The sequence below is a fragment of the Mus pahari genome, chromosome 5, assembly GCF_900095145.1.
Source record: "Mus pahari chromosome 5, PAHARI_EIJ_v1.1, whole genome shotgun sequence".
In the NCBI taxonomy this organism is placed as follows: domain Eukaryota; kingdom Metazoa; phylum Chordata; class Mammalia; order Rodentia; family Muridae; genus Mus; species Mus pahari.
In genome coordinates this window covers 134003302-134029210 of record NC_034594.1, presented here as the reverse complement: position 1 = coordinate 134029210, position 25909 = coordinate 134003302, and the positions used below count along the sequence as shown (strand labels likewise).

The window sequence follows — 25909 nt, the reverse complement described above, 5'->3', positions numbered from 1 at the left end:
AAAAAAAAAAAAAGAAATTGGTAAATCAACAAGATACATACATATATACACATACAGAGAGAGAAAGAGGGAGGGAGGGAGAGAGAATTACAATTAAGAGCAATGCTTTATGGTCAATAGCAAACTAAAAGAGAAAAGAAAAAAACGAAGGCAATCTTTATATACTATTGACAATAGAAAATACATCATCTAGCTGGAAGGCAGGAATGTCACACATATCATTTCATCAATCATCTTCATGCCACGTGTGCTCCTTACCTGCCCAGTCCAGAAAATTAACACATTCAACCTGAGAATAACGAGCAGCAACGTCCCGAGCTTTCTCTCCACGGTAGTTCAAAGCCTCTATATCAACATCCAGTTCCACCAGGGCCTTCAGAGTTTCCAGACGGCCCCAGGCTGCAGCGCAGTGTAAGAGCGTGTACCCTGACAGAGAGAGTAAAAAATGGCCCGGTCAAACAGACTTGGGATGGCTTGACAGGAGTTTTAAAATGCACTTGAAACTTTGATGCTCAGTCTTTCCCAAGGCTAGGAATATGTGTTCCAACACTCTCTCATGATGCTGAACGGCAACAGCGGGCAACAGCTCCCAGGCACCCATGTAACCACAGGAATAAACTGCTCTCTGATGTACAGCATTGCTAAGCTGTGATGAGCAGGCAAGCTATGTTAAATGTATGCTTCTGCTAACAGTACTTTATAATGGGTCCACAGGGTCACCGCTTCATCATAAGTCAAGGTACACCTGTGTGCTAGTCCAGGCTATTTTGTGCAGCAGATCATAAACACAAGTACTGAATGATTACTAAGAGCCAGGCAGTCAGTGTTCTACCCAGTAAACTCATTGAATTTTGCAAACCTTATAGCATCAGAATTATTATAATCCTCATCTTACAGGCAAGGAAACTAAAACTCAGCGATGCTAAGAAACTTGGCTCAAGGAACACACCCAGTAATGATGGATGTAAGATACCAACCAACACTGACTCCTGAGCCCCTCCACATCTGCTAAGAATAACAGCAACCTGCACTTTGGAACAATCAGCCTATGATTTTAAGGAATGTTCATCAAACTCTAATTACCCTACCTTTATTGTTAACACAGTTATCAAAAGCACTATAGCTGTGTATGCTTTCATTTGGAAATTAATCTTTTGATTTAAAGCTGAAGTATGACTTAACTACATTAAAAAGTTATTTCTTAGACTTCCTGAGATGTAACTGTAGAGGCAGAAACATGGGGTACATTGTCTAGAGTTTTTCACACTGAGTTTTAGAAAAATCAAAGATCATCGTTTTCTCATTTGGAGAGGCCTCAGTTAAACCGGGGAGCCAGGGCCAAGAGCACAGCTCCATTTCATAGCTCTTGCCTAATGTACAAGGTCCTGGGTTCAAGAAAACAATTAAAAATGATCTAAAGTGGTGTTCCAACACCAAAGATTCTAGCAGCCCATACCAGAACACCTTGGGAGTGGGGCTCATCGTGTGTGCCTTCCACAAATCCCATGCCTTGCCCAAAGAACAACCAGAAGTCCCTCCCATTGGAAACACGGACAGGGAGGGTGACCTGGGGGCTCTCACCTGACTCATACAGTGTCTACCTGGCCCACACTTGTCTTAAGAACCCAACCTTGCTTTCTCAACGCTTCCAGGAAAACACTGGCTTTAGGTAGCCTCTGGTTTGTCAACAAGAAGTTGCAGATTCAATACACCTATACATTAGCGGGGAAATGATTAAACTTCTAGATCCTGGCTGAGGGAAAGTGTGAGTGGGTCCTTTGCTCCCAGGTAACTCAAAGGAGAAAAAGTATGACAACTAGTGGCATATACAGGAAAATAGATTGTAACTTTAAATTTGTGGCAAATTCTTAAATGGCCCCAAAACAGTGAGAAAGCACATGCACTCACGCTCACATGTGCGCACACACACACACACACACACATATCACTGCCTGGGCCATTTGGATTAGACCTGGTATCAAGGGTGACTGAGACATGCTTTTGGTATGAGAAATTTCAAGAGATGCTGAATTGATATAAATTATAATTCATTTCACATACTCCTAAGAATTATAGGTACTTATAGTTCCCTTAAACATCCAGAGACACAAAAAGAACTAAGTAAGAATTTCTGTATTGAAACTGTTATGCCAGGACTTTGTGTGTCCTTCATTTAATTATTGCAATAGCCCTAGGAGGAAGGTAGTAGCCTCATTACAGTGTATAATAGAAAGTGAAGGTCAGCGAGTCCAAGGTCACACTGGTTGTATGTAGCCAAAGTAAGATTAAAACCTTACAGAGACAAAGTTCAGAGCAGAGACTGAAGGAATGACCATCCAGAGACTGCCTCACCTGGGATCCATCCCATAAACAACCACCAAACCCAGACACTATTGCAGATGCCAACAAGATTTTGCTGACAAGAGCCTGATATAGCTGTCTCCTGAGAGGTTCTGCCAGTGCCTGGCAAATACAGAAGTGGATGCTCACAGTCATCCATTGGACGGCGCACAGGGTCCCCAATGAAGGAGCCAGAGAAAGTACCCAAGGAGCTGAAGGGGTTTGCAGCCCCATAGGAGGAACAACAATATGAACTAACCAGTACCCCCAGAGCTCCCTGGGGCTAAACCACAAAGAAAACACATGGTGGGACTCTAGCTGCATATATAGTAGCAGAGGATGGCCTAGTTGGTCATCAATAGGAGGAGAGGCCCTTGGTCCTGTGAAGGTTCTATGCACCAGTATAGGGGAATGCTAGGGCCAGGAAGCAGGAGTGGGTGGGTTGGGGAGAGGGCATAGGGGATTTTCAGAGAGGAAACTAGGAAAGGGGATAACATTTGAAATGTAAATAAATATCTAATTTTAAAAACCTGGATATGTTTCTATAAGAGTTTATGAAGAAAAGAAATACCCATGTGCTAATCTCTGGCTGAGCTAGGAAAAAAAGAAGACACAAGACATCTCTACTTGCTCTAAAAACCTCTTAGCTCCCTACCCATCCACAGTGCCACAGCCCTGGGCCTACCTGAGATCAACTTGGAAATCATCGTGACCAGAAGAGATAATACAATGTTAGTAAAGAGCAGGGCATGGTGGCGCACGCCTTTGATCCCAGCACTTGGGAGGCAGAGGCAGGCCAGTTTCTGAGTTCGAAGCCAGCCTGGTCTACAGGACAGCCAGTTAATAAAGAATACAAAGTGATCTGATCTATATCATGAGTTTCAGAACAGCCAGAGCTACATAGATCTTGTCTATAAATAAATAAATAGTTTCAAAACTAAAATGCTGACTGAAAGCCACTCAGTAATTTTAAAACCTATAATTTTTGATAGCCTTTTAAAAGATTTATTATATTCCTATCTCCCTAAATCATGAATTTCTTTCAAATGATCTTTCTACATGTATTAACATGCTCACATTTTGCTTGCTTAAAAAAATTTTTTTGAGACAGTTCTCGTGTTGTCCAGGCTGACCCCAACTTCTTGAGTAGCTTAGCCAATGACCTTGAACTTCTGACCCCCTTGCCTTTCCCCACTTTGTACTGTAATTATAGGAGTGTAGCACTGCACCTGCCTTAGGCAGCGCTGGGGCTCAAACCCAGGGCCTTGTACAAGTTGTACCAACTGAGCTACATCCCAACCCCTGCTTACTTAATCTTTCAGTAGAGGGAACTGCACTAGTCTTTTCTAACTTTATAACCAACCTATCATTCCAGGCATAAACACAGCTGTCAGGTAAGTTTGGCCTTGATGACAATGAGTTTAACTGTTTTAATTTAAAAATTAAAATTTTTTGAAAAGGTTGTGTAAAGTATAAAGCAGGCCCATTAGAGTTATCCACTCATAAAGACGGTGAGGAGCATCTTTAGGTGGCCACAGTGACCCCGGAAGATGATGAAGTACCTCTGGCAGTTGCCTCATTCAAATTCACCCCATACTTTGCTAAGGCTTTAATGACATCACTTTTGCCAGCCATGCAAGCTGCGTATAACAGATTTCTCCCAACAATGTCTTCTTCCAAAAGCAGCTGCACAGCGTGCTCATGGTGAGGATGTTCAGGGTCCTCAAAAATCTTCTGCAAACCTTCCACATCCCCAGTGAGAGTGGGCTGCAGAAGGGGGTTCTCAGCGCCTGTTTCTTCTGCTTCTTGCGACTCTTCATACTCTTGCTGTGAGGAAAACAGTGACTTTTCTGAACTCTCTGATTCTAGAGTTTCTTCTGGCTCCATTAACTCCAAAAAATTGCCTAGCATCAAAGAAAAAAAAAAAGATAATTCAAACATCTTAGTGGTTATTTGTTTCTTTGTTTGCTGGGAGCCTGCCCTGGGTTGGGAAGGCAGGGGGGTGGGGATGCAGGAACTAGGGGGTTTTTTTGGTGGTGGCGGTGGGTGGTGGTGGTTTTTTGTTTTTTGTTTTTTGTTTTTGTTTTTTTTTGGGGGGGGAGTATAAAGGTAACTCACAACTACCTATAATTCCAGTTCCCAGAACCTAAAACATTGGCAGCCTCGGGCTCCTGCATGCACCTGATATATATAAACTTATTCAGGCTCACATACACACATATAAACAACTATTTATAAAAGAAAAAAAAAAAAAACCTATAGACAGCAGCTGACTGGAATGAACTACAGCGCCATACCACGTGACACAATGCTTCTGCTCTGGCTCACAACTCCCCACCTTGCCTCCAGATGCCCAGGCCTTTGTTAATTCCATCACTTGCAGCATGGGCTCCGCTTAGTGACTTGCTTCTAATGAAGAGACACAGCAGCAAGAATGGTATGCTAATGGTACGATGCTTCCCTCACAGAGACTATGAGATAATCTATGTGTGGTTTGAAACATACCAAGCTTGGCTAATTTGTTACTTACCATTAAATAACTAATGACTCAGCAATATTTTGTTGAAAAAGCAAATTCAAATTCAATGGCACATAGAGACCAGGGAATATCTTTATCAAGTTAAAAACAAAGTTAAAGTGACTTTCTCAGCATGCAAGTAGATGCAGTTGCACTCAATGGTGATTTGAATGACAATGTCCATTCAGTGCAATCCCCATCAAAATTCCAAATCAATTCTTCAAAGAGTTAGAAAATTTGCAAATTCATTTGGAATAACAAAAACTCAGGATAGCAGAAACTATTCTCAACAATAAAAGAACTTCTGGTGGAAACATCATCCCTGGCCTCAATTTATATTACAGAGCAATAGTGATTTAAAACTGCATGGTAGCCCGGTGGTGGCGCACACCTTTAATCCCAGCACTTGGGAGGCAGAGGCAGGCGGAGTTCTGAGTTCGAGGCCAGCCTGGTCTACAGAATGAGTTCCAGGACAGCCAGGAGAAACCCTGTCTCGAAAAACCAAAAAAAAAAAAAAACCAAAAACAAAAAAACTGCATGGTATTGGTACAGAGACAGGCAGGAAGATCAATGGAATAGGATTGAAGACCCAGAAACGAAGCCATACACATATGGTCACTTGATCTTTGACAAAGGAACTAAAACCATCCAGTGGAAAAAAGACAGCATTTTTAACAAATGGTGCTGGTTCAACTGGCAGTCAGCATGCAGAAAAATGCAAATCAACCCATTATTATGTCCTTGTACAAAGCTCAAGTCCAAGTGGATCAAGGACCTCCACATAAAACCAGATAAACTGAAACTTATAGCGGAGAAAGTGGGGAAGAGTCTCGAACACATGGGCACAGGGGGAAAATTCCTGAACAGAACACCAATGGCTTATGCTCTAAGATCAGGAATCTACAAGTGGGACTTCATAAAATTGCAAAGCTTCTGTAAGGCAAAAAACACTGTCAATAGGACAAAAAGGCAGCTAACAGATTGGGAAAAGATCTTTATCGATCCTACATCGGATAGAGGGCTAATATCCAATATATACAAAGAACTCAAGAAGCTAGACTCCCAGGAATCAAATAACATTATTTAAAAATGGGGTACAGAGCTAAACAAAGAATTTTCAACTGAGGAATATTGAATGCCAAGAAGCACCTGTAGAAATGTCCAACATCCTTAGTCATCAGGGAAATGCAAATCATAACAACCCTGAGGTTCCACCTCACACCAGTCAGAATGGCTAAGATAAAAAACTCAGGGGACAGCAGATGCTGGCGAGGATGAAGAGGAACACTCCTCTATTGTTGGTGAAATTGTAAGCTTGTACAACCACTCTGGAAATCAGTCTGGCATGTAATAAGGACACATGCTCCACTAGCATGTTCATAGCAGCCTTATTTATAATAGCCAGAAGCTGGAAAGAAACCTGATGTCCTTCAACAGAGGAATGGATACAGAAAATGTGGTACATTTACACAATGGAATATTACTCAGCTATTAAAAACAATGAATTCATGAAATTCTTAGGCAAATGAATAGAACTAGAAAATATCCTGAGTGAGGTAACCCAATCACAAAAGGACACACATGGTATGCACTCACTGATAAGTGGATACTAACCCAAAAGCTCCAAATAACCAAGATACAATTCACATACCACCTAAAGTTCAAGAAGAAGGAAGACCAAAGTGTGGGTGCTATGGTCCTTCTTAGAAGAAGAACAAAATACTCACAGAAGCAAATATGGAGAAAAAGCATAGAGCAGAGACTGAAGGAAAGGCCATTCAGAGACTGCCCCACCTGGGGATTCATCCCATATACAGTCACCAAACCCAGACACTATTGCGGATGCCAAGAAGTGCATGCTGAACGGAGCCTGATATGGCTGTCTCCTGAGTGGCCCTGCTAGAGCCTTACAAATACTGAGGTGGATGCTTGCAGCCAACCATCGGACTGAGCACGGGGGTCCCTAATAGAGTTAGAGAAAGGACTGAAGGAGCTGAAGGGGTTTGCAGCCCCATAGCAAGAGCAATATCAACCAAGCAGATACCCCAGAGCTCCCAGGGACTAAGCCATCAACAAAGGAGTACCCATGGCTCCAGCTGCATATGTAGCAGAGGATGGCTTTGTCATGGATAAATGGGAGGAGAGGTCCTTGTTCCTATGAAGACTGGATAGATGCTACAGTGTAAGGGAATTGAAAGTGGGGAGATGGGAGTGGGTGGGTGGGTAGGTGGAGGGACACCCGCATAGAAGCAGGGGGAAGGGGGATGGGATTGGGGGTTTCCAGAAGGGAGGGGAACCGGGAAAGGGGATAACATTTGAAATGTAAATAAAGAAAATATCCATAAAAAAGAAAAATGAAAAACAAACAAACAAAAACAAAGAGAATGTCCCCTACGAGCTTATATATTTGAATGCTTGGTGGTACTGTTTGAGAAGGATCAAGAAGTGTGGCTGTATTGAGGGGGGAGGTGTGCCACTGGGCTTCGAGGTTTCAAAAATCCATGCCACTCCCAATTAGCTCTCTTTGCTTCATGTTTGTTTCTCAAAATGTGAGATCTCAGCTACTGCTCTGTGTCTGCCTGCCTGCCCGCCCGCCCGCCCGCCCGCCTGTCTGTCTGCCTGCCTGCCTGTCTGTCTGTCTGTCTGCCAGGATGCTCCCTGGTAGCCATGCACTCCGAAACTAAGTTCCAAATAAGTTCTTTCTTCTATTACTTTTCCTGGGTCATGGTAATTTAGCATAGTAACAGAAGAGTAACTAAGAAACACATTTTTTTAAGACAGGAGACAGCAGGCTTGGTGGACCACACCTGTAATCCCTGAGCTTCAGAGGGTGGGCATGAGGGTGGCCAAATCAAGGCTAATCTGGGTTAGACAACAGGACTTTCCTTCTGCAAATGAAATATTTGCAAACAGATAAAGACCCACAGGCCATAGCTTCCTGGTCCTATTTTTGAGACAAAACAAATTATGTTTTCTTTGTCTATATACATAGTAATATGAAGCACAAGTTTCACAAGCTGTGCAGGCAGAGAGGGGAGATGAGACTGGACCTCTGAAGACAGGATGCCACTGATTTATCCTCTTTATTATGTCTCAGAAAGAAGGAAGAAGGAAGAAGAGGACGAGGAGGAAGAAGAGAAAGAAGAGAAATAAGAGGAGGGAGAAAAGGAAGAGGGAGAGGAGGGAGGTGCGATGGGAGGGAAGAGAAGCAAAGCCAGACTGTTCACAAGGCTCAGGATGGTTGCCAAAACATGCTGGATAGTAGGAGTAAGCTGGGAACGGGATGGTTTCAATAAAATTGAACCAAAAAGCCTAGATATATGTTTGACAAATCAGAGAGGAGAGGCACAAAAGAATGGCCGATTGTACCAGTACTGCGAAAGTTCAGACTAAGGAGAGCAAGGGATCTAAATACTCTCTCACCCAAGTCAGTGCCTACTGAGTTTCTTCTGGTCCAAGGTTCCCTGCAATCATGGTGCTTATGGATAGGGGCAAGAAACAAGGAGAAGAAGTGAGGCCATTTTAGATTTCGATGTAGTAACAAACTTGATGAATCCGGAAACAACAGGGAATGAAGAGGAGGGGGAAGAAACTTAAAACAGGAGGGATAAAGAGAAGAGGCTGACTGACACAGGACCGCAGAAGCTAAGACTAATGAAGGCCTCAGGAAATCAGTGTATTCCAAATGGCACACTTGTAGGCTTGTGGAGACCTACTGTTGATCACATGATTATTCCCTCTGTAGCAGGGGAGGAATCGCGGGTGTCACACAAATAAATGGGTATGTCTGTGGCTAAAATATTTATAAAATGGAGGGCTGGTTAGCAACCCCCAGGTCATAGCTCTCCAATCCTCTTCTTAAGGACACAAAACAAATTATGTTTTCTATGCCCACACACATAATACTATGAAACATAAGCTTCATAGCCTGCACAGGAATAGAGAGGGGGGAGGAGCCTGGTCCTAAGAAGGCAGAATGCCAGTGATCTAATTCTCCTTATTTGAGTTTTCTGAAATGAGGATATAACCTGCTCTGTCTTACTAAATGGTTACCAGAGGTCTAGAAACTTCCCGACTACACAACGGGAACATTTAGAGGCTGCAAAGTACCAAAAATAGAAAATTACATAGGCCTGGTTGCCAACCCACTGTCTGATCAGCAACTGCAGAGATAAAGGACGGCAAGGGCTATAGGCTGAGCTGATAGAGAGGAAGGGCAGCGACAGCAAACTGGGAGTAGAAGGTCCCAGAAGGGCTTTCCTAGAGGGGTGACACTTCAGTAGCAGAGTAGAAGGCGGCTTAATGGTGATGATATCCGAATCCTATAAACAAAGAGCAATGACGCAGATGAAGCTTCCCGAAGTTGTAGTGGAGTCGACCCCAAAGGCTTTTAAGCCAGTTGAATTATTTCTTTAAAAAAAAAAAAAGAAAGAAAGAAAGAAAGAAAGATAATAAATGGCTCTTAAGGATTTTTAAGTCCCAGTTCACAGAGGGGCCGGATTCTCACTCGGCAAAGTCACCTCTAAGCACCCAGGAGTCAACGCAAAGGGAAGGCCTGGGACTCTCACGCGGAGTGCCAGCGTTTCTGAGCTAACCGGGTCACAAGGAAAGAGCTCGGCGGTTCCCCGAGGGACTTGAGAGTTCTCCCTTCCGCCAGAATCGCCCTCGACCTTCTGCCCGCCCTTTTGCTGTGGCGGGATGATCAAAGCTGCGGTAGGATGCACAAAGCCCACCCGACACACAAAGGCTGAGCATACCTTGGATGACGCCCACCACAGCCGCCAGGATCCCGTAGGGATGATGCAGGTCTATTCTGCCCCATCACACCCCATCGCCCACCTCAGCTCCAGGACTCCTACTCACCTCACTCAGGGCCCAGGCTTCCGCGGTTACCATGGCGACGGCGCACTTTGCGCAGCCGCGTAAAGCCAAGGTTCTGACTGAGCAGGAAGGTCAGGGATGTCAAAGCAAAGAACATTAGAATGGAAAAGCTAGAGGTATTCTTCGAGTAACGAAAAATCAATGCTCTGATGGTAGTATGAAGGCCTTTTATTATGTAAAAGTTTCTGTAATAGGTCTGAATTTAACTACTTTAAAACTTTAATGAAAAATGAACTGTGCTCGTTCCTTGATGGTCTCCTCGTTTGCCTTCAAGTGAAATTATTTTGTGTGTCGAAAGCATGAGGGTGAATTCTATATTTTTTAAAAAACAAAAACGAGACTAAACATCTTGGTTAACTTTCTAGCTATTTGGGGGAGCTCATACAGTTAAACTTAGTGTCACCTAGACTGTTCCCTGACTACTAGATAGGGGCAAAAGGAACTTAGGAATTATATGTGCTAGATTCTTTTTTTATTCGAAAAACAGCTCTGAGGGTGGGCAGGACAAGGAGAAAACTGGAGAAAAACCAGCAGAGACGTATCACCTTACTTGTTAAGCAATAGACATGTTCCTGTGGTTTGGCAGAGAGAAAACCAGGAAGTTTTGTTCTGACGTCAAAGGGAAATATCATTTGTTTCTAGAATGAAATCGTTAACAAGGAGGCTATATTCCTGATGGGCTCAGCATTTGCACTGAAGATGAATACCCGTTTAAAAATCAATGTTTGAAGCCTGGAGAAATGGCTTAGTGGTTAAGAGGACATATTCTTACAGTTTGAGTCCAGCACCACAGCAGGCAACTTACAACTGCCTCAGGCTCCAGTTTCAGGGAACCTACATTCTCTGGCCTCCTTAGGCAAATATACATGTACACATGTAGGCACATATTAAATATAAATCATAAAAAATATAAAATAGGGCTGGTGAGATGGCTCAGTGGGTAAGAACACCCGACTGCTCTTCTGAAGGTCCAGAGTTTAAATCCCAGCAACCACATGTTGGCTCATAACCATCCTTAACAAGATCTGACTCCCTCTTCTGGAGTGTCTGAAGACAGCTACGGTGTATTTACATATAATAAATAAATCTTTAAAATATATATATATATATATATATATATATATATATATATTAAGTAAAATCAAAGGCATGATACTAAATAAACTCAATCATGTCTTTAAAAACTAAAATAAATGTTTTCAGGGCATAGTAGCATAAAACTTTAATCCCAGCACTGGGGAAGCAAAGGCAAAGACAGATCTTTTGTGAGTTTGAGGCTAGTCAGAGATACACAGTGATACCCAGTCCCAAAAACAAACAAAATAAAGTAAAAATAAAAATGAATGCATGACTTAAGGCCCAAGCAAAATGTCAACCACCATCAAGCCGAAGTTCTATAATGTAAAAAAGATGAAATCTCAGATTTATTATTTGTTTGTTCTTCGCGATGATCTGTATAGCCTTGGCTATCCCAGAACTTTCTCTCTAGACCAGGCTGGCCTCAAACTCACAGAAATCCATCTGCCTCTGCCTCTGCCTCTGCCTCTGCCTCTGCCTCTGCCTCTGCCTCTGCCTCTGCCTCTGCCTCNCCTCTGCCTCTGCCTCTGCCTCTGCCTCTGCCTCTGCCTCTGCCTCTGCCTCTGCCTCTGCCTCTGCCTCTGCCTCTGCCTCTGCCTCTGCCTCTGCAAGTGCTGAGATTAAAGGCATGTGGCACCACCACCTGGCTGAAATCTTAAATTTTAAATGTGAAGAGTTGTTTGTTTGTTTGCTTTATTCAACAAAGATGTGGTGGCCAGAATTTTAGAATGTGACATTGGCAGAGATGTAAGCCAGATGCTCTGTGGGCTGCAGGCTTATTCCTACACCACATAGCAGATCTGCTAGACTGAAAGCTGCTTCCTACAGAAGTTGGTGGAGAGAAGCCAGATATGCCTTAGGTTTGAACACATCATTTTAATATGTTTTGCTTTCACTGTAGTCTTTTTCTGAGGGAGGGCTGTTGATTTTTAATATCGTGGTAAAAGGTAACATAATACATAATCATATGCAATTTTACTTTTAATTAATTTTTTAGAGGATGCAAGGAATTTGCAAATATAAATATTCCTTAAAAACTTTAAGTGGAGCTAAGTGTTTGTTCACTGGTTCTGTTTGCTTCGAATTGGCTTTTTATACATTTATTGGAGCAGGGGGCACCCTCCTGCCAGAACATGTGACTGTCACAGGATAGCCTGCAGAGCAGGTTCTCGCCACCATGGTGGTGACAAGGGTCAAACTCGGGTCATCAGGCTCTGCAGCAGGTGCCCGTTTTTTACCTGATGAGTCACTGTGCCTGCCCTGGTTTTGGTTTTTGAAACAGGCTCTTGCTATCTAGCTCAGACTATGCCTAGAACTCACTATGAAAACCTAGCTGGGCATCAAAGGGACAGTAATCTTGCTTTGGTCACCTGGGATTACAAATTACAGTTGGCTCTAAATAGATTTTTTTTTTTTTAAACTTCTCTGGCACCTGTTTTTTTTTTTTTTAACTTATTTTATTAGATATTTTCTTCATTTACATTTCCAATGCTATCCCGAATGTCCCCTATACCCTCCCCCGACCCTGCTTCCCTGCCCACCCACTCCCACTATAGATTTTTTTTTAAGATCTATTTTTCTTTTAAATTATGTGTCTTTGTGTGTCTGGGGGTGAGGGGTGGGGCATGTGCAGATGAGTGCAGAGACCATTGGAGGCCAGGAGAGGGTGTCGGATCCCTTGAAGTTGGAGTTACTGGCAGTTGTGACCAGCCTGGCATAGGTGCTGGGGGCACAGCTCAGATCTTCCAATGCAGTATATGCTGAGCGATCTCCTCAAAGATTATCTTTAATGCTCTGAATGCCAGTACTATATAGGAGACCAGAAACTAACAGATTTGAGAAACGTAAAGCAACTGGACCCTGGTCTCTGGTTGAGCTCATGTCAATAGCAACAGTTTGGTACATTTATGCAAATAGGGTTAGAAATGGATTATGAAGGAAGGAGATTCATGGCTCAAGTATGACTGGCCAGGTACCGCAGACTCACTCCCATGTAGTGTTACCCAAAAAGCCCGAATGTTGAAGACTTACTCCGAGGCTGGTAGAACAAAACAGTACAAACAGACTGATTATTGGGGCTCTGACCCTCAATGGACTCATCATCCAATGTCATTGATGGGGGTGTGTGAAAGAGGAAATGGAACAGAGATGAAGGAAGTAGGTCACTTATGGAGGTATGTGAAACAGGAAGTGGAACAGAGATGAAGGATGTAGGTCACTGGGAGAGGGGTCCCTGGAAGGGTTTATGTTGTTCATGACCCCTTCCTGTCTGTCTCTCTTCTTCTTGACTGCTGTGACCACCTGCCTTGCAGGTTGATAAGATAAACAGAAACCTTGAAGACCAGGAACCAAAATATTTTTTCGTCCCTTAAGTTGCCAAGAAAGGCAACTTCAGCAGTCTGATGAGCTGGTTCAAGAAAGATACTCCCAATATAACATAATGTGCTAATTAATAAAAGTGTCTATAATATGTTATCCATTACACTATGACAAATTTTCCACAAAAATCTCCTTATCATTACTAGTATGTGTGTGTCTGTGTGTGCGCGTGCGTGTGTGTGTATATGCATGTGATGTATGTATTCATCCCTGTTCAAATGGAGGTCAGTGCTTAGTGTAAGATGTCTTCTTCCATTGCACCCCAACTCCTTTTTTTTTTTCTTTTAGCTCAAAGATAGTTTTATTAGAGTTTAAGAGAAAAACGGCAGGACGGGAAAGCTGCTGGGGAGAGAGATGAAGAGGAGCAGGGAAGTCACACTCTTTTGAATTAGAGTTCGAGAAAGCTAGTAAACTCAAGGACGGAGCAATGGCTCAGCAGTTCAGAGCACTGACTTCAGAAGTCCTGGGTCTGATTCCCAGTGCTCATATGGCAGCTCACAACCATCTGGGTCTCCAGTCTCAGGTGATCTGACACCCCCGTCTGGCCTCAGAGGCACTGTACACACATGGTACACAGACACGCATGCGGGCAACACTTACACACAGAAAGTAAATTTTTTATTTTTTTAGGAAAACTTAAAAGCTGGAAATTTGAGCAATAGAGTTTAGCAAACAGTTTGGCAAACTATTGCATGGTGGAAGTTGGGAAGCTTTAAAGAAAGACCCAGAGGGGTAAGGAAAGTATGATTCGAATAAAGAGGGGGGTGAAATTGTGCTTTGGAGGTTAGAACTCAGAAAAGCAAGCAGACCTACCAGTACGTCATGACAGCATCTCTGTAAGTGGTTGCCATGAATATTGCTTGAGACAGCATCTCTCACTGAACCTAGAGATCAATGGGTGACTAGCTGCTGCCTAGCAAACCTTTGGGATTCTTCTCTGTCTCCCAGTGTTGAAACTGTAGGTAAACACCACCATGTCTGGCTTTGTCTGTGGGTAGTAGGGATCTGAAAAGAGGTTCTTGCAATGCACATGCACTTTACACCATGGGCCATCTCCGCAGCTCTCGCCCCTGGCATTTCCAATACAGAAGGATGTCTTGTATCATATGGTACCTCAACAAACCCTCTTTATGTCCCATGTTGAACTAAAACAAAGTTTTAAGCCTTTAAGTCACCCACTAATGAATAGAAGCAGGTTCCTAGATGAAAAGGCATGCCAGGTATTGTGGAAGGTACAAACATTGCCCTGTCCTATAAATGGGATGTCCTAACATGCTCCAGACAGCCCAACCCTAAAATTATATAGATGTAGGGAGGTCCTCTGAATATCCACAGGTTTGACTTACCTTCTGAAGCATACATACACCAATATATCATCCACATCTTACTTTTGGGGACCTTATTAGTGCCATGTCAGTGACAGAATAAATCAGTGTGATACTTTATGGAATTTCTAACTGATTCAGATCTATTCAAATGATGCTGTGTCAGGAGTTGTGAGACTGTAAAGACTTGTGTCTGTCCATTTCAAATAAACTGTTCTAATCTTTCTCCAGTGAAGAAATGGCTCTCTGATGATAGCTGCATGCCACGTTCCTGAGATTGTGCTAATACCCTACAGCAGAATACCACTTTGCCATCAGAGCTTCCTGCATGGATGAGTTTGCACAGTGCATGTACATCTTCCAGGATCCGTCTGCCTACTGTCAGGTCTAGATAGTAAACCCAGATGGTAAGATGAGACCACAGGACCTGTGTATCCATTGGGTCTTTAAGTGACACAAATTTCTATCATTTCTCCCCTCCTGTGGATGCAGTATTGCTTTAGTTTTACTTCTGTGCTATGGGAAGGAATTCCACTTTGCCTTCCCAACTATGATCATCCTTAGCCTAATGTCCAAGGAATCAATGTGATGATCACACCAAATGCAGAAGCATGTCTATTCCAATTATACAGTCAGGGATGGGGAAAATGGTATTGGAAAACTTTCATGTACCTAGTGAATTCTCTGAAAACCAGAGCTCAGGCAACATTCTATTGATACTTTGTTCCATACAGAAAAATGATCCATAATAAATAAATAAAAATCCTGAGTTTTCAATAAGTGAGTTTATTTAAAAATGTAGCAAGCCAAAGTAAAAGGATTAATAGAAAGTAGCAGGAAAAAGTGCTAGCAGGCTAAAGGCTCTGAGGGAAGGTTCCATCCTGGTGCCTAGATGGCCACCATCTTCTAGTGTCTCCATATCACCTCTATGCCTATGTCTTTGTTCAGAATCCCTCTGCAAGTCAGGACAGCAGTCACATCAGGTTTGGCCTGCCTCCAAACCTCATCCTGAGGTACTCAAAGCTAAGATGTCAACAGAGATTGTTGAGTTGTGGGGACACAGTTCAGTTCATAATAAAGATTGCTTCCCAGAGAAGTCAAGGATCTAGAAGATTATACATTGCATGGGTGCTGGATTAAGAGGGACAGACTATAAAATTGAATTAGAGAGTTTAATTACTCTGGAGGCATTCTCTTGGGATGTGGGATCTAACCACAGTGCAAATGTTCCACTGGGATTGCTTCTGCAAGTCTGAGAAAGCGATGGTTTGTGAGTGGGGTAGAGGTAGGTGCCAGGGTTGCTATAGAAGTAGAAGAAAGCATTTAAAGACTCAAAGAATTAAGTATGCTAGGGCTAGTGTACTATGCAAGCAGAAGACTAATGAGAGAACCACATTCTGCACAGTGGTCCCTTTATCAAAATAGCAAGGCTACGATGAGAGTGGTACCAGAATCACTGATAAGCTCAGTGGTGACTCTTAATAGACCAGCTAGATGCTTGGAGATGCTGCTATGGGGCTGAGTTTACTAATTATAATAGGGATGATTAGGTCATGGGGTCATACTCCTGAAGAGGATATTCTGCCTGCTCAGACTTGCCAATTGTTTCCAAGTCATGAGGTGAGAAGTGTCACGCTGGCACTTGCTCCCACCATGATAGGTTCCCTCACCCCAGGCTCCAAAATGAGGTTAACTGAGCATGGAGGTGTTTGGCTTTCACAATACACCTGAAGAGTATTAATAGATCTTTCTCATTTCTTATGTTATGGCACATGACCATTATAGGGATATCCCACAGTTTATTTAATCAGTCCCCTATTGAGAGGCTGCTCATTTGCTGTTCTGCTATTTTTGCTACTTCTTAGAGTCCTACAGTGAATAACCTTGTGCCTAGCCTTTGATTCTCACTTTCTTTTCACATTCACCTTTCCTTTTCTTTCTGCAACTAATTCCATGGTGTAACAGAATCATGAATGAGATCAAAAGGAAAGCATATGTAATTCTGCTAGAAGTTGCTAAGTCTCTCTCCAAAAATTTTCTACCATTGTTGCGCATGTGTGTGCGTACACACACACACACACACACACACACACACACACACACACACCCTTCCCCACAGTTATGTCAGCAAAGCAAGTTGCCCAGTTCCAGATACTTGTCTATTTGATAGGTGATGAGTAGGGACGAATATAGCTATAATCATTTAATTTATCAGAAACAAGACCGAGAAGCCAGTGAGCAAAGGAGTACAGACAGCTGGATGAGGCACCGAGACTATTTTGGGGGGTGGGTAAGTTGGGAGCCCAGGAGCATAAAGCTCAAAAATCAGAAACAAACTGGGAGTCGCTAAAACAAACTGAACATTCACCACTGCTGTGCTTTTGCGGCAGAGGGAGGTTCCAGGCATTTGAGTCATCCAGGCTTGGGTGTGAAATTTGGATCATTGCTGGTTGTCTTATTTAGGGTTTCCATCTCTGTGAAGAGACACTGTGACCAAGGCAATTCTTTCTTTCTTTCTTTCTTTCTTTCTTTCTTTCTTTCTTTCTTTCTTTCTTTCTTTCTTTCTTCCTTCCTTCCTTCCTTCCTTCCTTCCTTCCTTCCTTCCTTCCTTTTCTTTTTTTGGTTTTTTTGAGACAGGGTTTCTCTGTGTATCCCTGTCCTGGAACTCACTCTGTAGACCAGGCTAGCCTCGAACTCAGAAATCTGCCTGCCTCTGCCTTCCAAGTGCTGGGATTAAAGGTGTGTGCCACCACTGCCCAGCTCAAGGCAATTCTTATAAAAGGCAGTATTTAATTGGGAATGGCTTGCAAGTTCTGAGGTTCAATCCATTACTATCATGGCAGGAAGCATGGCAGCATCCAGGCAGGCATGGTGCTGGAGGAGCTGAGAGTTCTACATCTTGCTCTGAAGGCCAACAGGAAAAGACTGTCTCCCAGGCAGCTAGAAGGAGGGTCTCAAAGCTCATCCCCCACAGTAACACACTTCCTCTAACAAGGCCACACCTCCTAATAGTGCCATTACCTGGGCCAAGCATATTCAAACGACCACACTGGTAAAATAAGTATACTATCCACAAATTCAACTGAAGGAAATTTTTCTTAGTCAATCTGATGCTAGCAATCAAGAGACCATCACTCAGGAGATCTGTGTACACCTGATAGATTCTTGTTTGAGATTTTGCTTTGAGGGTTCATTGGATCTTCATTGTGGAGTTCTATCTGGAATTGTCAGAGACCCATGGCATTAAGGATTTAGGTGTTTAGCTAATTAAAGATAAAATGATATGCTGTCCTAGCTTTCTGCTTTCCTAGATAACCTGGGAACGAACTGCTTTGTTCACATCCAGCATTCCAACAGACAGCGAAGAGAAGCTGACAGTTACCAGAACAATACTATACACCAGTTCCTTGGTTTAGAAATAGGCTAAATTTAAAAAAAAAAAAAAGCAGACAAAAGTCTAACTTCCCTTAAAGATCACAACATAAGTGTGGTTTTCAAAGGCCATTCCATCACCCTGTCACGCCAGTTGCTTCAGGGTGGTAGAGTACAAGGTAACAACAGTGAATTCAATGAGTTCACTGATACACTTCTTTGTAAAGTGCAGTCCTTGGTAAGAAGTAATTCTAGGTGGAATACTATGAGGATGGATAAAGCACTCTGCATGGCCATGGTTGGGAGGTTTGGCAGCAGCTAATGCTTACATCCAGAAAAGGTAAATTCATATCTAGAATAACTATCCATTCCAGTAACTGAAATCTTCATGCTTTTACCATGAATACTTTACCCACTGATCCATCTCCCCACTCTTCAAGCCCTTTTAAAAAATCAGTTATGGTCAAGGAGGTGTTTCTCTACTCAAGGAATGCACCCATCTTTTTTTTTATTCTATTTGTGCACTTTCTTCTTTTTTTATTTTTCCTCCTTTTTGGTTTTCAAGACAGGGTTTCTCTGTATAGCCCTGGCTGTCCTGGTACTCACTTTGTAGACCAGGCTGGCCTCCAACTCAGAAATCCACCTGCCTCTGCCTCCCAAGTGCTGGGATTAAAGGCATGCATCACCACTGCCTGGCTTGTGCACTTTCATTATTTATATTTCAAACACATTTAATGTTGTAGGGTATAATGACCCAGCCCTTAGTATGTCAAATTGAGGCCTCTAAAGTTTCATTACAACCTGTTGTGTAACAGTTTTCTCCAGGATTGAAACATCCTATCCTGTAGAGAAGCTCCTTAAGCAGGAAGGCAAACAATACAAAATAGCTTAAGGAAGTCCCTGAAACTGACTAGATTCACTAGGGTCCTCACTGCCAGAGGAAGGGAAAAAAGCTCAGACTGAAGAACACAGAACTGCAAAGAAGACCCTTAGATGAGTCCAGCTGCCAAGGAGACTTAGACAAGCTAAGTTGCAGAGAAGACTCTCAGGAGAGAAAAGTTTCAAAGAAGTGCTCCAAACCAGACCAGCTGCCTGGAAAAGGTTCAGATGAATTGAGGCACCTAGGAAAGGATACTCTCCAAACTGTTGAGCTGCCTGCAGGTTATGCAGTGTGTTCTAGGTTCCCAAATTTGTGAGCCGTCACTCAAGCACTACACATTGGTGTAGATCTAGGTGGCACAGCTATCATTTCTGCTCCTGTGAGTAACTCCTTACCCATATTCCTGAAAGTAATCCCCATAAAATTCATTGGTTCACCAACTTGGACTTTGAGTGGTACCCATACTATGGTCTGTTGTGGGTTCCCTATCTAGGGTAATTAGATGATGTTTGTAACATCTCCCCAGGAAAAGTTCCGTTACACAACACAACCTCAGAACTTCTAATAGGAGTTTCCTGGGGATTGAAACCAGGGCTCCACACATACAAGATGAGCATTTTAAAAATTGAGTTATCCCCCCACACCTCTACAAATAACTCTTGACTCAGAAAGTTGTAAGGAGTGAAATATCAACATATAGGTAAGAAAACTGAAGTTAGAATAAAGCACTTGCTTGAGATCATGAAGTTAGCACCAGGACAAAGATCTTCTGTTTCTCCATCATAGAGATCTATGTGTTGTTATAACAAAATAGCTATGACTGTATACTTTATAAAGGAAAGAAGTTTGTTGATCTCATTCTGGTGACTGGAATGTCCAAACAACACCATGTTGGAGAACCACACCCCATCTTTTTAATACATTATAATAATCACAATGGCAAAAAAAGGAGATGGCAACCGGGCGTGGTGGCGCACACCTTTAATCCCAGCACTTGGGAGGCAGAGGCAGGTGGATTTCTGAGTTCAAGGCCAGCCTGGTCTACAAAGTGAGTTCCAGGACAGACAGGGCTACACAGAGAAACTCTGTCTCTAAAAACAACAACAACAAAAAAAAAACAAAAAAACAGAACAAAACAAAAAAAGAGATGGCTACATGCATAAGGTATCAATTACTGGAGACAAAAAACACAGAGGAATATCTTAAGTGCCGCCAACCATACTTTCCCGGTCACTGAGACCAGATATGGGTTTCCTGCTACATATTTTGTTAATGCAAATCCTGTAGATCACTTTCAGTTATACTGATATTGTAATTAAGCAACCACATAATTTGTGTTTTAATTTTATAATGTCTCTTTCCTTGGAAATAAAGATTTGACAAAACCAAGAGTCTCGTGGGTTTTGTCTACAAGTAAGCCTTGGATTCTATGTCCTTTATACATGACAAACAGGACACTATTTCTAATTAAAAGTCTAAAAGTTAAGCTCATTGGTCCCTAGAGTATTGTTTATTGCTCCAGACTCACACATTATAAAACCAGTTCTAAGTATATTTTCAACTAGAAATTTAGTACCCCCTAAGAGGAAGCCTTATGGGATTGTAGGAGTTCTATAATAATTGGAAATGCCAGGTTTTCCATATGTTTATTTTTATGTATACTTTGTTAAGATTTGATATAAATATGAAGAGCTGATTCACACTGAACTCCTCCCCTTTAAAAAGAAATAGAGTAGTTGAAGCACAAGCCAGCTTACAGTGGGTAGTAGGTTAAGAATGAATCAGTGGGTTAAGAATAGGAAATATTGCCGGGCGTGGTGGTGCATGCCTTTAATCCCAGTACTTGGGAGGCAGAGACAGGCAGATTTCTGAGTTCAGGGCCAACCTGGTCTACAAAGTGAGTTCCAAGACAGCCAGGGCTATACAGAGAAACCCTGTCTCGAAAAACCAAAAAAAAAAAAAAAAAAAAAAGGAAATATTGCTTTTACCTTGGCCATTTTAGTTACTAGCATTCCTTAACATTTTTATAACTCCCTTGTTATTGAACATATAGCTATAAAGAATTAAAATTGTGACTCATATTTTGGAAGAATCTGAGCCACTTTGAAGATGACTTTTAGACAATCTACACAAAAGAAACCTGAGAGGTGCACATATAAGATGTCATTTCAATGGATCAGAGAAATGTACATCTAAACTATTTTACACCCATCAGATTGGCAAAAAATTAAAGTTGAAAGTACCAATAATATGGACCAACAAGAATCCTTGAACCTTTCTGGAGGAAGACACAATATAATTGCAGTCAGAATCTAGAGCCATTGTACACAGCCTCAAGTAGTGGCTCTAACCCTTACATGCTATGCATTCAAAAAAGGTGCTCCACAGGTATCCTTGCCCTTTTGTAGGTTACATAACACTTTGGTACCAACTGGAATGTCACTATCTGAAACATATCTGGTACCACCATTTGGAAAAATGGTAATAAATCCTTCAATAGGAGAGATATTAGAATTGATAAACTAATACACAATGTTATATATTAAGTATTTGATAATAAATGGGATATCCATAGCTACTACTAGTACATTACTTATATATCACAGGTACATATGAAGAAAAAACTTGGCCAAATGACAAAGTGTATCATAGACTAGAATTAGAAATTGAATTTAAAGACCAACCATCCCCACTACAAGTTTATTAATAAGAGGTATATTTCCTATCAAACACAACTGAACAGAGTCTGTAGACGTCAAATAAAGTTCAGCTAAAGAAATTTTGGTTAATAATAAGCCTAGTATAGTTTTCAATAAATCAGCAACAGACTTTTACCTATATACTCAAAAATGAAACCTTTACCTCATACATATTTCATTTGTTTGCTCTCTAAGTATGTTGTAAAAGTCAGATAGACTAATGGTACCAGTCCTGGGAAATGCTCCGCGAAAGGCACCGCTACTTCCGGAGCCGTGCCGGAACCACTTGCCCGACCACGTGCAGTTCCGTGGGAAGGCTTTAGCGATCGGACCGCTTCCTGTTTCTGCCTCGGGGCGGGTGCAGGGAAAGGAAATAGCTGCGGGAGCCGCATCCTGCCTGCGCTAGCGGCTCCAGAGGTGGAGGCAGAGAGGGCGGAGAAGGCAGAGAGGGTGCCGCAGAGAGAAAAAGTGTCAAAGCCAGTAAGTCAGAGCCCTAGAGCACGGGATGGAGAGCAGAGCCCCAGGTCTCGCCTTGCAGATCTATGAGCTCAACTTGCCGAACTGCCCGGCGGGGTCAGTGCTTTGTAGGCTGAACTGTCAGTCAGTTCCTCTAAGGGACGGTAGGGTTCCTCGATCAGGCCTTGCAGGGCTCCAAGCTGCGCTGCTGCCGGCCGCCCGAGGTGTCTTGAAGCCAGGGGAAACCTGTGCAGTGCTTGCTGGGGACGCTAGGGCTCCGCATCCTGGACAGCTTCACTTGGAATTCTAAGGGAGCGAGCACTCTGCCTCCCAGTTTCTCTCTGGAAGCCAGCAAGATCCTGGCGGTGAACAATATTTCGGCGACTAAGACGAGAGCTTGGGAGAGTTGTAGTCTAGGACTACTTTCCCTGCCCTTGTTCAAGCTGCCCGGGCTGGGCTGGTCGGAAGTGGAGTTGTTTTTGAAGGCAACCGCCCCCGGCCTGCTTGTCACTTCAGAATAAGTTAACAACCTTCAGATCCAGTGCTAAAACAATGCTTTTCCTATCCGAATCATTAAATTAGTTGGTATCAAGTGATTACTCTGCAAATGTACTTGATGGTGAAGTCAAAAAAAAAATAAAAAAAACTCCCCAAGTGCCTCTTGAACAGAAAACACGGACTAGCGATTATGACTATCTTGATCCTGACTGCTTTCCCAATCACCTTCACATTCACATATAATCTATCACCTTAGCATCTTTAGTTAGTGATAGTCATCTTAAAGGCATTACATTATGATTGTGCATCTACGCAAAGATTACATTAGGATGTAAGATTCCTGATTACAGACGAAATGAGTGAAGTGATTATACAAGTTGCTGGAGAACTTGAACAGTTTTTAGTAAGCTACTACTTCTCTCTTGTTGAAGGTACGGCTTTAGAACACGGTGAAGGATACTTTTCATGGTGCAGGGAAGGAAAGCCAATGCGCAGGTAAGCCTTTTTAAGAATATGAAACATCGATTTCAGTGATTGAGATTAAGCTTCTACTAACAGTGCATCGTTTTCAATTATCTATTCACAAACCTTAACAAATCCTGCTTGGAATTAATCGTTCTTGTTTGAAGTAAATCAAAACTACTAATGTCAGAAATTAGCAACTTCGTTTATTTGGTTGTGTTGTTTTTGTACTGTTTAGGGATTTGGGGGTTTGTTTGTTTGTTTGTTTGTTTGCTTTGGAACAAGAACTTATGCAGTCCTAGCTGTCTTGGAATGTGCTATGTAGACCAAACTGTCCTCAAACTCAGAGATCCACCTGCCTTTATCTCCCAAGTGCTGAATTAAAGGTGTGCACCACCATACCCTACAGCTTTATATTGGAATGTAGGAGTTAGATTTCTAAAGAGTTTGGATTTTCTGGTTCTTAATATTTAAATCTGTCTTTTTGCATAGCAGTTTTTTGTTACACATAACCATTAAGTGTACTATGACACTTTGTGAGCTTACTATAAGTTTAATACCCTGTACAATATAGAGGATTCTGTTGCCAAGGAAAAGTAATATTTGTAAGATGCTGTACTGCATTCCTAATTATGGTTTGCTTATTTTACTGATGTTCATCAATATGCTTACTAAAATAGCTGCATTACAGTAAAGCTTAAAGACTAAAATAGATGTAGAAAAATAGAAAAGTATGTAGTTCTAGTCTGTCTTCCTCTAGAATTTACTAATGCCTTTCCTCAATATGTCTAAGAAACTGCACTAGAATCTTTACTGAAACAAGTTAGTTCTATGTATTCATTGTTTAAATGTGTATTATGGTTACCAAACTTATATTGTCACATGTTACTTAACATCAAAGATAAACAACACAGAGCTGGGCGTGGTGGTGGTGGTGGTGGCGGCGGCGGCGGCGGCGGCGGCGCACACCTTTAATCCCAGCACTCGGGAGGCAGAGGCAGGAGGATTTCTGAGTTCGAGGCCAGCCTGGTCTACAGAGTGAGTTCCAGGACAGCCAGGGCTACACAGAGAAACCCTGTCTCGAAAAACCAAAAAAAAAAAAAAAAAAAAAAAAAAAAAAAAAAAAAAAAAAAAAAAAAAAAAAAAAAAAAAGATAAACAACACAGAGACCCTTATAGAAAAGAGGCGTCCCATCATAAGGACAGGACTTAGGACTAGGAGAAAACCTGGACGTGGCCATGCAAACCTGTAAATCCCAGCACCTCACAGGCAGTAGCAGCAAGATCTCAAGATGAAGTTCAAGTAAAGAGTGGAAATATATGTCCTTTTCAGATTTGTTATTGAAACATCAACTGGCTTTGAACTGTTGTACTTTCTCTTGTCATGTTCACTTTGCTGCTGGTGTGTCCATGATACAGCATTAATAAGTGCTCACGAATGCTTTAAGGTGCCCAAATGAAAGGCAACATACAGATGACACATTCTGTTATCTTACTTATGTCTTACCCTATAGTAAAAAAAAATTAGATTATAACATACTAGAAGAAACTAACCACACATATATTAAATGTTTCACCACTTCATTTTCTAGCATGATTATAAAAGCCACTGTTTTTTGTCTCATCCTATAAGATATAAATGCTATATCTTATGTAACTGCTAAAGTAAGAACTTAATATTTTTAAATTAATTTTTATTTTTAAAAAGTTTCATATAATGTAGTTTGATCATATTCTTTCCCTTCCCCCAACTCCTTCCAGATCCTCCCTATTCCCTACCCATGCAAGTTTGTATTCTTTTACCCTCTTAACCGCATGCGTGTGTGTGTGTGTGTGTGTGTGTGCGCACACACACACACACACACACACACACACCAACAACGACATGGAGGATGTTTTATGTTGGCTAGCCCCTCCTGAGCATGGGGCCTAGCCTGGACTGCGGTTGATATACTCAGTGAAGCCTGAATTTTCCTCTCTCAGCAGCTATCAGTTGTAAATAGCTTCTTGGTTGGAGTGAGACTTTGTGCCCAATTCCCCTTCTTGGTACTGGGATTTTATAAAGGAAAGTCAGACTGTTTTTAGTGTATTAGTAATTTCTATATAAAATATACACTGAATCACTCAATCCCAGGAGCTTCTTTTCCTTTATTTTTATTACATAATGCTGTCAGCTTTTTAAAATGATATTGATAATTCTAATGCCATCAGTTGTTGAGTTATAGTTTCTTATTATCAGACTTGGCCAATGGCCAGCCTACCCATTATTCTTTGGTCCTACTTTGACTGAATGCTGCCTATATTACGCTATGGTCACATTTCCCTATCCATTCCTTCTGCTGCTAAAACCAGGAAGTAAACTTTCCAAGGCAATGCTGGGTCTGTCCTCAGCTGCCGCTAAAGAAACTTTGAATGAAAGCAGGTCTGTGTTGTGATTTTTTGGATGCGTGCTCATTCTCTCTCACAGATTGTAAGTTCACCCATAGAACCTAATGCACAACACCATAACCTCCCAGCACCTAATGACTACTAAATAATTATCTGAATGAGCAGCTCCTCTGGGCTATTTCCCCTGGCTGGGGGCGGGCTCTGTGGACAAGAAACGATTGAAAGCTATCGTTGAAGGTATTCTTTTGTAGTTTTAATGTTTTTTAAAAGAGAGATTCGATTGTTTATTTTTTGAAATGATAATATCATTATTATTATTATTATTATTATTATTATTATTATTATTATTTGCATTGGTGTTTTGTCTGCATTTGTGTCTGTGTGAGGGTGTTGTATGTCTTGGAACTGGAGTTTCAGACAGTTGACAGCTGCCATGTGGGTTCTGAGAATTAAACCCAGGTCCTTCAGAAGAGTAGCCACTGTTCTTAGCTGTTGAGCCATCTCTCCAACTCCTTAACATTATTTTTAATTGCATGTATTTATGTAGTAAAGTATAATAATTCGATATATGTGTATAATGTGTAATGATCAGATCAAAGTAATTAACCCACTCATCTTTTTTTTTTTTTTTTTTG

At 41.9% G+C, this 25909-nt stretch overlaps 2 protein-coding genes across 2 annotated transcripts in view; one reads left to right on the top strand and one right to left on the bottom strand.

The window, feature by feature from the left end:
* Ankrd45 (ankyrin repeat domain 45) overlaps positions 1-9708 on the bottom strand; it is a 23449-nt gene extending 13741 nt beyond the window's left edge. The window contains exons 1-3 of the mRNA XM_029538698.1: positions 9616-9708; positions 3903-4244; positions 259-426 (exon numbers count right to left, since the gene is read on the bottom strand). Of these exons, the coding sequence (XP_029394558.1) occupies positions 259-426; positions 3903-4227 (493 nt within the window). The 5' untranslated portion in view covers positions 4228-4244; positions 9616-9708. The remainder of the gene's footprint in view (positions 1-258; positions 427-3902; positions 4245-9615) is intronic.
* A 12134-nt stretch (positions 9709-21842) lies between these two features.
* The window catches only part of Klhl20 (kelch like family member 20), a 47560-nt gene continuing 43493 nt past the window's right edge, over positions 21843-25909 (top strand). The window contains exons 1-2 of the mRNA XM_021197942.2: positions 21843-21951; positions 22857-22920. Of these exons, the coding sequence (XP_021053601.1) occupies positions 22913-22920 (8 nt within the window). The 5' untranslated portion in view covers positions 21843-21951; positions 22857-22912. The remainder of the gene's footprint in view (positions 21952-22856; positions 22921-25909) is intronic.